Raw genomic sequence first — 14,471 nt, forward strand, 5'->3', positions numbered from 1 at the left:
GCTATAACCCAGACACTCTACACCAGCTCTGAATTCCCTTTCTTGGCTCCACTTCTCCTGCTCCGTAACTTTACAAGTCTTTTAAATACCTTGGGCTGGGATCTTGACTCATTCTTATTTGGAGTTATTTTTAGTCCAGTGATCTTAAACATAATCTGTGTGCAGAGAATGACTAGCTGTTTCCTGACGTCCTCCTAAGCTCCCACCCTACACACATCCAACTGGCTATAAGACACTGCTGTCTTTCCTTTTCTTTCTTTCCAAACAGGGTTTCTCTGTGTAGCCTTGGCTGTCCTGGACTTACTTTGTAGACCAGGCTGGCCTCAAACTCACAGAGATCTGCCTGCCTCTGCCTCCTCGAGTGCTGGAATTACAGGCATGCAACACTGCACCCAGTTGACACAGCTTTCTTTTTTAAACATTTTTTTATTTATTTACTTTCTTTTTATTCTATGGGCATGAGTGTTTTGTCTGCATGCTTATCTGTGGATCACGTACGTTCCTGGTGTCTGAGGAGGCCAGAGGAGGGTGTTAGGACCCCTAGAACTGAAGTTGAAGACAGTTGTGAGCTGCCGTGGGGGTGCTGGGAACCTAACCCAGGTCCTCAGAACAGGCAGTGTTCTTAACTGAAAAGCCACCTCTACACTGCCAAAACACATGTCCACTTGAATGATTTTTACAACAGTTTTAAATTCAACAGTCTGAAAATAGCCCTTATCAAAGCTTTCTAAATCGAACTCGGCCTCCTGACTTCCCTACTTCTGTGAATGGTGTCATGGTCACCCAGGTTTGAAACCTCAGGGCCACCTGAACTTCTCGGATACTTCTTTCACTGTCTCTCACATTGCTCCCCGCTTGCATTCTCAGAGCGGCAGCTCTGGTTCAAGAGAACAAGAGACTCTCACATACCAGCTTTGGCAGCTCCTCTCACTTCAACACTCAACTGTCTCAAAGATAATTGCAGACATTGAGTATGACACATTCTAACATACCAAAATAAATCCATTAGTGGCTATTTTAAAGGTCAACAGCATCACTGTAAGAACAAACTCAGAGCTATTAAGTCATCAATGGCAAAAATAGGGAGGGCTGTACTTCATAAAACTCTGAACATGTATTCTTGTTCAGTAAAACCATTTTGAGATAACTTTATAGGGCTGATGTAAGGCTTTAAAATTAATTTAGGCTTCACTCTGAGGCTTTTGCAGTAGCTTAGTTCATTCCTCATTAAACCGCGAACTGCAACATAACTTTTCTGAAATCTTCCCAGAGTCCAACTCAGCACATGGCACACCATGAGGTTTTACTAAGTAGTTAAGGGCTGTTTGCTTGTTTTGAGACAAGGTCTCACTCTGTAATCCAGGCTGGCTTCAAACTAACTCATCTTTTTGCCTCAGCTTCCCAAGTGTTGAGATTTCAGGGGTGAGCCACCACAATTAACTTAATATTTATTGAATTTTTTGCTTTCATATCCTTCTTATGCTGCCTCAGATTTTAATGTGAGACATGAAACAATTCTGTACTTTGTAAGTGAATAATTTCTTATCCAGAATTCTAAAAATATACATATCTTGAGGATATAAATTCACCTTTTTAGCTGAGTGTGAAGGCACATGCCTTTAATCCCAGCACTTGGGAGGCAGAGGCAGGAGGATCTCTGTGAGTTCAAAGCCAGCCTGGTCAAAGTGAGTCAAGGACAGCCAGGGTCATTATCTAGAGAAACCCTATCTTGAAAAACAAACAAAAACAAAAAAAAAAATAACAAAAAAAATTCACCTATTAACCTTGCCTACTCCCAAATCACTAAAAATTTGGCACCCACAAGCTTTATTGTTTCAGGGACTAGAAAATGCTAGTTTAAAGGCAAAGGCATTTGTGATGACTTTAGAGCTTTACTACAATAGGTTATAATTAGACATTTATAAACCTACAGCTGCTACAGAGACAAAAGGGCAACTTGCTTTTGAAATTGTGATTTGTAATTCATATTATCAGTAGAAATTTGCATAGAAACAATGCATTCAGGCAATGATGTGCTGCTACGCCTTTTATCATACAACTCTTATTTTCGACAGTTTTGTTTTCCTATAATATTTAAGCATCCAATTTATTTTAGACTTACCAGTGTGATTCTGAGTTGACTCTGAGAGGTTTTTATTTTGAGCAGTTGATGCCACTGAAAGAGACTTTGTCTTGGCTGAAGAAATCCTCTCTGACAGAGATTTAACTGGCCTACCTTCCTTGATAGGTGGGTAGGCAGCTGTGGAAGATTTGTTGGCCGAAAAACTGTGCATTATATTTTCCCACTCATCATCATCATCATCATCATCAAAGTCATCAATGTTAAAATTATCAATCTCATAGGAAGCCTGGACCTCTCTCTCTACGTTATTTCCTGAAGCAGCATGTTTATTCTGATCTTTCACAGTGGTGCTTGTGAGAACATTTCCTGGGAAAGAAGTGCTTTCGTTTCTCTTTTCCATCCTTAATGTTTCAGCCCAGTTGCTACTTACAAAGGACTTCTGTAAATGGGAATTCAATAACGGCCTTTCAAAGAGATTCTTCGGGGTGGCTAAGAATCCTGTCTTTCCTGGAGTGGTGGTCGGTAAACATTCCTCAGTGGAAAGGGAGTGTGAGGAAGGGTTTGGAGAGTTTAACTCTTTAATAGGATGCTCCACAAGGCAGGAATCACCCTGCACAGTGTTACCAGGTGAATCAAGCCTGTGCCTCCACAGTGAACCCAGAAGACTGACATCATTTCCAAAAAAGTCTGCTTCAGCCAGAAGTTTTCTTCTGAAGAAAGACAAGAGAACACATTAAATGTGAATAGTTTGCTTATAATAGTCACAAATTTCACCTTAATTTTAAACCCAACAGAAACTATTAAAAAGTGTGTCTTTTTTTCCCCAGTCTTAAAAATTTGAATACAGGTCTTAAACAAATGGTTTGAAAATGAAATAAATAGTGATGTGACTATCACTCTTATGTCTGGCCAGACAGCCTGGACACTCTGCCCATTTCTTTACTTGGGTAGCGAAACTGTAACCAGTTATCATCCAGAAGGAGAAAAATCAGGGTACCTTATGCTTCGCTGTTGAAGTAGCTCATTCCCACAATTCAAAGCTTTCAGCTCATCAACAGGAACAGTATCAACTAAGTTACAGATGTGCTCCATCACATGAATAAGCTGTTGCTGAACATTCATCTGTCTACCTATAAAGCAATTATAAATAAATAAAGAAGGAATGAGGTTGGAACCCAGAGCCCCAAAATGCCAGGCAAGAACTCTACCAGTGTGCTAACAAGCCCCTCCACCCTTTTCTTTCTTTCTTTCTTTTTTTAATAATAATTTTTTTAATATTTATTTCTTTATTTTACATGAGTGCTCTATTTGTGTGTATATCTGCATGACAGTAGAGTGCACCAGATCTTATTACAGATGGTTGTGAGCCATCATGTGGTTGCTGGGAATTGAACTCAGGACCTCTGGAAGAGCAGACAGTGCTCTTAACCTCTGAGCCATCTCTCCAGCCCCACCCTTTTCTTTATTAAGCCATACAACTAAGAGACATCATTGCAAAGGAGCTGATGTTTCAGGTGAAGAAAAGAAAATAAATGATTTAGGGAAGCAAGATAAGCAAAGAAGGCAAAGAAGTACCCACTCAACTTGAAGGGCTCTTAAAAAAAAGTCACTTTACATGAACTATAAGCTAGTATAAGCTAGTATTCTCTGGAGGCAAGGAAATAAGAAATAAAAAAAAATGCTCAGAGAAGAAATATGAGACTACATAGCTGTACAGGAAAACCAGTCAGTGGATGGGCTTAAGAGGCAGAAGGAGGTAAGAGGAAAAAACAGGGGCACACAAAAACAGTGTGGGGATAGCTTCATGAGAAAGACCCAGGAAGCATGGATATCTGCTGGAACTGTGGGAAGAAGCATATGGTTGTGAGGTGCTGAACATGGCACTGCTCAGTCCCTGTGTCATTCTGGCTTTCTATGTAAGGGGCCCCAGACTGGAAAGAGGAGACTGCACAGTGGCGTGAAGAAACTTAAAGCCAAGGGAGGCTCAGAAAAATGGCAACGAGCTCAGCTCTCCCTGCTAGACAGACCCCATCCCACTTCAGACTACAAGGAAAACCCTTGACCAAAGCCTCAAAGGATAGTGAAGACAGACAACCATTGTTCTGATTAAAAAAAAAGAAAGAAAGAAAGAAAGTGATTGCCAAAAGCTACATACTAGTAACCGTCATGTGGACTCAAGGCAAAACTCTAGAACATGTTATCAAAATATAGAGCGGCTTTGTAGCTCTAAAAAGAGGAGACAATTACGGAGTTAGGGAGAACAGTTTACAAAAACAAAACAGCCCTCTTACTGTTCTTACTGACTGCAGATAGTAATAGCGGCTATTCTCTGAAGGCCTACAGCACACCTTGAGACCTCACAACTACCCGCCAGGGTAGGCAGCATTCGCTTCATTTTGTACAAGAACGCTTGAGAGCGTGGTGTGGAGCTGCACGACTGTAATCACAGCTCAATAAATCAAAACTCAGTAAGATCCAAAGAGGTTTAGTTAAAGTGCTATCACTCTGTCAGGAGCAGGAAGGAGATGGGTCTGTACCACAGATCTGCACTTATAACTTACACCCCATCCCTTCACTCTTCTGTCTCAGATCTTGTTATTTCTAGAGGCCTATAACCTAGTCTTTTGTAATTTCATTGAGAAGAGAAATATCTTGAAGGAAGGTTCCTAACTAGGTGATTTCAGCTAAGAGGGAAATCTCTCATGAACTGAAGGCTTCTGTTCATGTCCTTATCTTTGGAGCCAATATAATAGAGAAACTTAAAGATGGAGAAACAGGCTAGTCCCATGTTTATCAGGTGAATTCATGACCCTCCAGGCTGTTGGTTCAAATCCTAGCTCTGTTGCTGACTAATTCTGCAACCATTTAATTTTTAATTCTCCTAGACCTTAGTTTCCTTATTTCCTTATCTCTAATAAGAGATAACAGCAACTTCCTTAAGGGGATAAATTGAGGATTAAACAGTTTGCATTGTAGAGCTCTTACAAGAGGAAGCAAACAGGGATTTCAGGACATTTCCAGGAAGAAAAGCAAAAGACCAAAATGAAATAAAATAAACTCGGAGAAAACAAAACCAGAGAACACTATCTGCACGCAGGCATGTGCTCTACACTTAGGGTATAGATGTGTTTCATGAGTGTCTCAAGAGTAGGTCATGAAATATTCAGAGAACAGAAAAGAGCTCCTGGGTATCTAGAGATTGACTAAATAAAAACAATAAATACAAAAAAAGTTAGTGATAAAACTAAGAACTTTTAGCCAGGTGTGGTGATGCAGGCAGCTAATCTCAGCACTCAAGAGGGACCAGCAGTTTGAGGCCAACCTCATCTACATAGTGAGAACCAGTCTCAAAACAGCCTGAGAAAATTTCCCTAAAGCATAGAAAAAAATAAGAGATATGTAAAAAATTAAGGATGTATGTGTCTAACACCAAATGGCAGAGGTTCTAGATGGAATAAAGGAAAGAAAAAACATTTAAAAAAAAATACTACCAGAAAAAAAACTTCTCACATGAAAACACACATTTCTGGCCTATTTATCTAGGAAGCTGAAATTAAAGGTAGAAAAGCAAAAAATTGCTATTTTTCAAAGTTTCACAAAGCTGTTAAGCTTATACTTGGACAGGAGGGAAAAACAAAAAAGAAAGAAATGGGCTAGAAATATAGATAACAGGTAGAACACAGAGGCCCTGAGTTCAATTCTCAGGATTAAAGGAAGTGAGGAAAAGGAACAATTTAACAGGGAAAAAAAATTAACTTATAATGGACAACCAGACCGAGATCAGAATGTATATGATGGAAGATACATTAAAATGGAGGAATGATATACAAATTAATGTGGCTGTAAAGAGAACTCAAAAGATGTGTGTGGGCACGTGTGTGTTTGTCTGTCTGTATAAAACTTACAGGAGCTTTCTGTAATTTCAGTACTCAAAGCAGCCTGGCATGGTTGTGCATGCCTTTTATCCCAGTAGAGGCTGGCAGATATATGTGAGTTCGAGGGCAGCCTAGTCTACCAACTGAGTGCAGGACAGCCAGGGCTACTACAGAGAAACAAAACAAACAAACAAACAAAAAAAGAAGTCAAAGCAGGAAGCCAATGAATTCAAGGCCTGCCTGGGATATATAACAAGACCCTCTCTCAACACACACACACACATACACACACACACAGACTCAAACCAACAAAACTCAAAATATTTCTAAGGATTTTAAATTCTCCTAACAAAGATTAATTTTACAGGAAGGCAAATTCTGGCTCTACCTGTGAAATGAGCCAACAAACAATATTTTCAAGACAGAATGAGCCTTGTGAGCTGTTGAGTTCAGGAGTTAGTTGTTCAAGTACATGCTAACTAACCAATGAACCAGAATGATTTATGACATCAGAACAAAGGATACAGTACATGAATCAATACTATGCAGCTACGGTATGCAGATACAATTATTTTATTTACAGAAGTAACTGAAATAGGTTTTTTAATACCATCACAGTCTGTATTGGTTCCTGGATCCCGTTCCTGTGTAGTCATTTCCTCTGGTTTTGCCAAAAGATCTTTTGAGGTGCTAAGAGTGTCTTTTTCTTTGTCAGAGTCATCAAGATCCCTTAGCATATAAGAAAGAAGAGTTATGCCAATCATGTTTTAGACCAAATAAACACAATCTTTTTCTCCCACTATTTTTCTATAGAAATATAACAGATAAAAGAAAGGTTTTCCTTTTCTTCTTTGAGACTGGGTCAAGTATCACAGGATGGCCAGGAACTTGCTACATGGCCAAGGCTCCCCAAGTGCTGAGATTATAGACGTGTACCATATCTAGCTGGGAAACCTATGTTTGTACCTCTCTTTAGCTGCCTCAAAGTCTTCCGTCTTCTGGTCCCAAGAGACCCTTTCAACTCTTATCTCAGTACATCCTTTCAGTTATACAAGGCTCCAACAAACTGCACCACTGACGTCTGGTGAGTGCTGTGTTGCCTAGGGTCACGACTCCTGTTCTCTCAATCTGAAAAACCTGCTTTCCCAAGCTCTCTCTATCCAAATTACATATGTTCCTAGAGTCCCAAGTGTTACTTCTCTATCTTCCCCAGAAAGTAGGGTTTTTTTTTGTTTCGTTTTTCGAGACACGGTTTCTCTGTGTAGCCCTGTCCTGGAATCACTTTGTAAACCAGGCTGGCCTCAAACTTAGAGATCTGCCTGCCTCTGCGTCCCTGAGTGCTGGGATCACAGGCGCGCACCACCATGCTCAGCTCCAAGAAGTTATTAATAACACTGTTTTCTGAGATTCCGAGCAGCTTTACCCAAACTCCTCATATTAGGCCAATGTGCATCATGTGTGTATGTGTGCAAGCCCTCTATATACCAGAAAGTGGGGCCTACACACACACACACACACACACACTACAAATTATGTAAAAATATATTAACTAAAAAACATGGTTTGATTGGATAAAAAAAAAGTTTAAGCTAGGTGTGGCACACAGTTATAATCTCAGCACTCAAGTTGTGGGAACAGGATAATCAGGAATTCAATGCCATTTATGGCTACAACAATGAGTTTAAGTTGAGATGACGCTCAGTCCATAAAGCACTTACAGTGCAAACATGAAGACCCAAGTTAATATCCACTTCATTCACCAAAGAGGCAAAGACAGGTAGATCATACGGGTGGCTGAACAGTAAGCCTAGCCAAAATGGTGAAAGAGCCTGTCTCAAAAATAAACAATAAATAAAATATAACAAATAAGAACCATAATGATGAAATAAAATATGCATAAAAGTTAAGCATATATTACAGATAATGTATCTAAGAAACATCTATTTCAATTTTACAATATGTGCTGGTTTGAATAAAAATGCCTCCCATAGGCTCATAGGGAGTGGCACTATTAGGAGGTGTGGCCTTGTTAGAGATGTTGGAGTGGGTGTGGCCTTGTTGAGGAAGTATACTGGGGGGCGGGTGTGAGGTTTTAAATGCTCAAGCCAGGCCCAGTGTCCCCTCTCTGCTGCCTACTGCTCCAGATGTAGAACTCTCAGTTACTTTCCAGCACGTCTGCCTGTGCCTATGCTCCCTGCCATGACAGTAATTGACTAAAGCTAGCCCCAACTAAATGTTTTCCTTTGTAAGAGTCTTCACAGCAACAGAACACTAAGACACAGTATGTACAGTTAGTCATACTAAGTTGTAATAGAAAATAAAGTATCAACCTTGTAAATAATCGTTTCTAATTATGCTTTGGATCTAAAAATACATGTTTGAACACCTGGTGATGCTGTTTTGACAGGTTGTGGAACTCTGTGGAACACAGGGCCTGGCTGGCAGGCAGAGGCACCAGAGGTAGACCTTGAGCGTTTAGCTCAGCCTTTCTTCCATTTCTACATCCTGACCCACCAACCTGTGAGAGTATCAGTCATAAGCTCCTGCTCCACATGCCTTTCTTATGATGGCCAGCACCCTCTGAAATTATAAGCCAAAATAAACCCTTCTTCTCTCAAGTTGTTTGCCACAGCAATGAGGAAAGTAATATGCTAAGCAAAGTTACTCAAGGTATAAGAACTCAAAAAATTATTTTATATATATATATTTTTTTTTGTCTTTCAAGATGATGTTTTTCTGTGTAGCCATGGCTATCTTGGCACTCACTCTGTAGACCAAGCTGGCCTTGAACTCACAGAGATCCATTTGCCTCTGCTTCCCAAGTACTAGAATTAAAGGTGCCACTACTGCCCAACAAAATTACAAAATTTTAAATGTAGCAATATGGAGAATAATGTTAGAGAAAAGAATCAGAATCTGAAATTAACAGTTGTGTCAATTACAACGTGAAAATCAAGCAGATGAAGAGGAAGATCAAAACCAAATAAGGACAAGAGAAGTTTGTTAGAATTTTGAAAATAAAAATATTTGTTTCTTCTTATTTAAAATTCTAGTTAAGGTAGCTACAATGTCATTTGTGCAATATACATATTTAATAAAGAATAAAGCTAGGCATTCAACATAGAAACAGTAGAGTAAGCAGAGTGCCTCAATGGATCTTAGCCTACATAGTAACTGTTTCATTAACTGTTTATGTCAAATAGTAACCATACTTCAACCCTCATCACTTCTTCAAACATCACAATACAACTGTTAAAGCACAAGTCAGAGGCTGAAGAGATGGCTCAGAGGTTAAGTACATTTGTTGCTCTTGCAGCACCCACATAATGGTGTGCAACTTCCCCTAAATCCAGCACTAGACGAGCCTGATACCTCACTCTGACATCCTCGGGCACCAAGCATATACAGTAGTGCCCATACACAGATGCAGGCAAAGCCCATCACAAATGAATAAAACTGATACGTCCTTTTCCTAATGCAGACGCTACTCTGTGGGGGTCTGTTTCTGTCAAAATAGCGACTGAACAGTATAGTAAACATCACATTGGACTGAGTTTGAATCGGTCAGTTCTCCTGCTTACGTCTCTGGAATACGATGTCTTTAAAGTATGACCAGTTAAATAAAACAGTCATTCTTCTTTCCCAAACCATGGTAGTTCCCACATGGAATCCTTGGCACTCAGGAAACCAAGGCAGGAAGATCCTAAATTCAAGGCCAGCCTGAGTTATGTAGTAAGTTTTTTGTTTTCTTTTTTGTTTTTTAGACAGATTCTCACTATGAAGACCAGGCTATCCTCAAATTTACAGAGATCCGTCTATACTGCCTCCCCAGTGCTGGAACTAAAGGCATGAGCCACAAAGCCTAGCTAAGAATGGTTTCTAAGCAATCAAATAAATAAGCAACAATTTCTTGAATGCTTTCATTTGAATACAAAATAAACCACAGAAGCACAAAGAATGCTTATATAGAAATGACATTATATAACTAATCTACATTACTTAAGGCATCTTAGAAACAAACAAGAACATTTTTAATAACTATTTTACCTGGAGCATTTCAAAGACGAAGAAGAAGTAGAAATAATTTCTTCTGGAGAAGGTGGAACAAAATCTATATCATAATCATCGTCATCATGTAATTCAACTTCATCTACATCGTTCTTTTCACTATTATCTAAAGAAAAGGTTGATAAACAGATTATTTATTTATTTATTTTTGTTTTGTTTTTCAAGACAGGGTTTCTCTGTGGAGTCTTGGCTGTCCTGGACTCACGCTATAGACCAGACTGGCCTCAAAGTCACAGAGATCCACCTGCCTCTGCCTCCTGGGTGCTGAGATTATAGGACTGCGCCACCAAGCCCAGCCCAGATTATTTTAATAATTATTGAGACAGGAAAGGCATGAGTTCTGATGGATGAGTGCTTTTTTTGGTCAAGTCATAATAAACAATCAGAACATTTTTGACAGGAGTTTTGCACAGGTTAATGTTGATTTTTTTTTTCATAAATAAGTGCGTCAACTGTTATAGGACTGAAGCTGGACTAAAGCCAAAGATTTGCTTAGGGAATTCAATACCCATCTCAAGTTATACTATGAAACTCAGGCTTTGTTTCTTCTGTTTTCTACTCATTTTTAAGTAAGAGTAATGTGCAGCAGGTAAGCCTAATATTATAGCACAAACACTGTGGGCTTGTTTTGTTTCTGTTTGTTTGGTTTGAGACAGGGCCTTGCTACACAGCCTAGACTTTTGAACTCTTTATCTTCCTGCTTCCACCTCTCCATGCCAGGATCACCACAGCTGGCATACACATTGCTACTATACAGATCAACAGTCTTCTCTATCACAGAGCTGTCCTAGCTATAAGAGCATCTCTCCTGTTGCTCTCTGCCCAGTATTCTTTTGAGAAACAGCAACACAACAGATTAAACTTCAGTTTTGCTGGTATTATTATTATTATTTTAATTAATCACTTTTTTGCCTTCTCTTATTGTGTGGCAATTTTAGTGGAACTGCATGTTTTAAAACTTTAGTCTCTAGATGTAACATATACCTGTAGTATGAGCTACTAAGGAGGCTGAGGCAGAAGAGTGGCCTGTAATTCCAGCTATCCTGAAGGTTAAGGTAGAAAGACTATAAGTCTGAGGCATATGTAGACAATTTGTGGTGAGATTCTGTCACAAAATAAATAGTAAATAAAAAGCTGAAAACTATAACTCAGTGATAGTTTGTCTAGTATCAAGGCCCTACGTTTAATCCCAAAAACAAAAGAAGAGGGTCAATGCTCTTGAGCACAGGGGACCAGGACCAAGCCGAACAACAGAGCAAGATCTGACTCAAAAAAAACCCCACAAAAAACAAAAAACAAAAAACAAAGTGTGTGGTGGTACACACTTTTAATCCCAGTACTTTGAAGGCAGAGGCAGGCAGATCTCTTGAGTCTGAGGCCAGCCTGAGCTACAGATTGTATTCCAGGACAGGCAAAGGTATACAGAGAAACCATGCTTCAAAACAACAAAAAACAAACGAGGGAGGGAGGGATGAAGAGAGGGAGGGAAGGAGAAAGAGACAGGGAGGGAGAGAGGGAGAGTACACAAACAAATACAGGGCTGGACAGATGGTTCAGAGGTTAAGAGCATTGACTGCTCTTCCAGAGGACCCAGGTTCAGTTACCAGCACCCACAGGGCAGCTCACAACTCTCTGTCTCCAGTTCCAGGTCACACACACATACAAGCAGGCAAAACAGAAATGCACATAAAATAAAAATAATAAAAAAGAAAAACAAAAGGAATTCCTAGGAAAGAATTATTTCCTGTTATTGTTCCCAAAGACCTTCCAGTGGCAAGAGATAGAAGACAATGATGCTTAGAATTTTTGAGGTTATGTTAAGCTAATGTTCATGTTAATGTCTTAGTTTTAAAAAACATTAATAAAGAAAGGAAAGGTGAGAGAAAGGAGGGAAGGGAATGGAAAGAAAGAGGGAGGAAAAGAAGGAAAGGGGAAGAAAGAAAAGAAAATGCACTCTTCTGGCCACTGAAGGCACAAAGTACACAGATGGTGCGCGTGCGCGCGCACACACACACACACACACACACACAAAACACTTATACACATACATCTCAGTTAGGGTTTCTATTACTTTGATGAAACACCATGACCAAAAGCAACTTAGTGGAAAAAAAAAGGTTTTTCATTTTACAACTTGTAGTCTACCATCCAGAAAAGCGGTAGCAGGGACTCAGGGAAGGAACCTGGAGGCAAGAACTGTTGCAGAGGCCACGGAACAATGTTTATTAGCATGCTCCTCTTGTTTTCTTACAGCGCCCGTCAGCTCAGGGGTGTCACTCCCAGTGAGCCAGGCCCTCCTAAATCAACCATCAATCAAGAAGATGCACCATAGGCTTGCCCACAGGCCAATCTGGTGAGAGAATTTTCAAGTAAAGAGTCCCTCTTCACAAAAAACCTCTAGCTTGTTTAAGTTGGTACAACACTAACCGGCACAACATAAAATAGGAAAATATTTTACACAGCTCTACAATCAGTGCTTTCAATGGCTTAAGCTAAGTACGGTTACAAGAATTAAAAAATTAAAGCTTAAAAATGACAATGAACTAAAAATAATTTTGAGGATGTGTAAATTTTTATGAGTTTGCTATAGCTAAGTGCAGTGTTTATAGCATAGTGAAACGGCTTGCAGCATCCTAAGCCTCCAGTCACTTTCCAGTGACTCAGAGAAGCGTCTACCTAGTTCTACCAGCTCCATTCACAGTACGTTCTCTATTCATTCTTGAAAAAAATGTAACATTTGCATTTACTGTACCTTTTGGGTAGCTAGAACTGTTTGGATACATAAATATATTCCATTGTGGTACAGACACCTACAGTACTCACAGATGTATATTTTGGAGCCTCTGAGCGAAGATGTATAGGTAGCATGTTCTGCCATCCAGGTTAAACTGAGTGCACTATGTTTGCCTGACAGTCTAATGACGTAGTTTTCTCAATATATCCTTGTCGCTAAAGTGATACGTGACTGCAGTTAACAAGATAATTAGAAATTACTATCAATATTGCTATTTATAATAGCAAGCCATTAAGAAATTACACATACAGAAAGGCTCATCTTACCTCCCAATCCTATCACCAGACACTGACTTTAATCTCTGCAGACCTTATTTTCTTCATGTATAAAATCATAGAGCTAAACTATTATATTTATCACTGTTTCCAATACTTAGCTTTAAATTAAAAAGTATTGTAAACACGCTGAAATGAAAATGAGATAATGCTACCTCTTTCAACTTCCAAATGAGTTTTCAAAGACTGACTTTCCTGAGTATCTTTCTTCATGAGCTCTTCAGAAGCAGGTTCATTGTCGATGCAAATCACATCATTACTTAGGCATTCTGACTCATCCTCCTGTTCCTTGGTTAAATCCACTTGAAAGCTTTCATGGGAAAAAGGAGTCGAGTCAGCCTTTGCTGTAGTTGCTTTATGAGGTGGTGGTTTAAAAAAGTTTTTCTTAGTCTTTTTCGATTTCTGAACAGTGCTCACTCTTGTGACAGGATTTTTGGTCAGTGAAACAAATGCATCTGATGCTGAAATATCAAAGTCGTCTATATCAGCCCAATCATTGAGGGAATCTAGCGAAGAACTAAAGTCTAATTTCTTGAAGACAGCAACGTTGGGTTTCTTTGCTGTTGAGTTTTTTTGGGTAGTACGTAACACTTCCTGAGGAATCTGTGTCACATCCAGCAGTGAAGCTTCGGAACAGGTCCCCTTGGTTTGCTGTCCTCCAGAAGTTTTAAAGAAGTCATGGATCCTCGGTGGCTGCTTCGGCGTGTGGAGTGAAGGCTCGGTGAATGAAAAGGCCTCAGACACATTGACATCTTTATCACTCAGTGCAGGTGTTTTTACCACAGACACACTAGTAAGAGACACATCACCTTCTGATGTTTTCTTTTTAAAAGTAAAACCTCTGAAAAATAATGGAAAAACTGATGAAATAACTTGTTTCTAGTGCTGGGGACTGAACCCAGGGCCTCATTTATGCTAAGCAAGCGTTCTATCATAAAGTACAATCTCAAGCCCCTGATGAATCCATTTCCATTTTTTAACAAAGATTTATTTACTATGTATACAGCATTCTACTTGCATGTGTGCTTGCAGGCCAGAAGAGGGCACCAGATCTCATTGCAGATGGTTGTGAGCCACCGTGTGGTTGCTGGGAATTTAACGCAGGACTTTTGGAACAACAGCTAGTGATCTCAACCTCAAGGCCATCCCTCCAGACCCATTTCCATTTTAACAAACTCATTCACCTATAAAACATTTTTTTTTTTTTTCAAATTCAAGTTACATTAAAGCTGGGTGTGGTGGCACATGCCTTTAAGCCTGCAGTCAAGGAGGCAGAGGCAGGTAGATCACTGTGAGGTTGAGGTCAGCCTGATCTACAAAGCATGGAAAAAAGTTACATTAATTGCATTACAAAGGAGCACAAAAGCCGTCGCCCT

The 14,471-nt window shown here is 39.6% G+C and overlaps 1 protein-coding gene across 1 annotated transcript in view; it reads right to left on the reverse strand.

Moving 5' to 3' along the window:
- Blm (BLM RecQ like helicase) overlaps window positions 1–14,471 on the reverse strand; it is an 82,795-nt gene that overhangs the window by 46,446 nt on the left and 21,878 nt on the right. Inside the window, exons 3-7 of the mRNA XM_021645303.2 lie at window positions 13,251–13,936; window positions 10,006–10,132; window positions 6,569–6,687; window positions 3,081–3,213; window positions 2,123–2,793 (exon numbers count right to left, since the gene is read on the reverse strand). Coding sequence (XP_021500978.1) covers window positions 2,123–2,793; window positions 3,081–3,213; window positions 6,569–6,687; window positions 10,006–10,132; window positions 13,251–13,936 — 1,736 coding nt within the window. The remainder of the gene's footprint in view (window positions 1–2,122; window positions 2,794–3,080; window positions 3,214–6,568; window positions 6,688–10,005; window positions 10,133–13,250; window positions 13,937–14,471) is intronic.

This window comes from Meriones unguiculatus, chromosome 14 (genome assembly GCF_030254825.1).
Source record: "Meriones unguiculatus strain TT.TT164.6M chromosome 14, Bangor_MerUng_6.1, whole genome shotgun sequence".
Classification (NCBI taxonomy): domain Eukaryota; kingdom Metazoa; phylum Chordata; class Mammalia; order Rodentia; family Muridae; genus Meriones; species Meriones unguiculatus.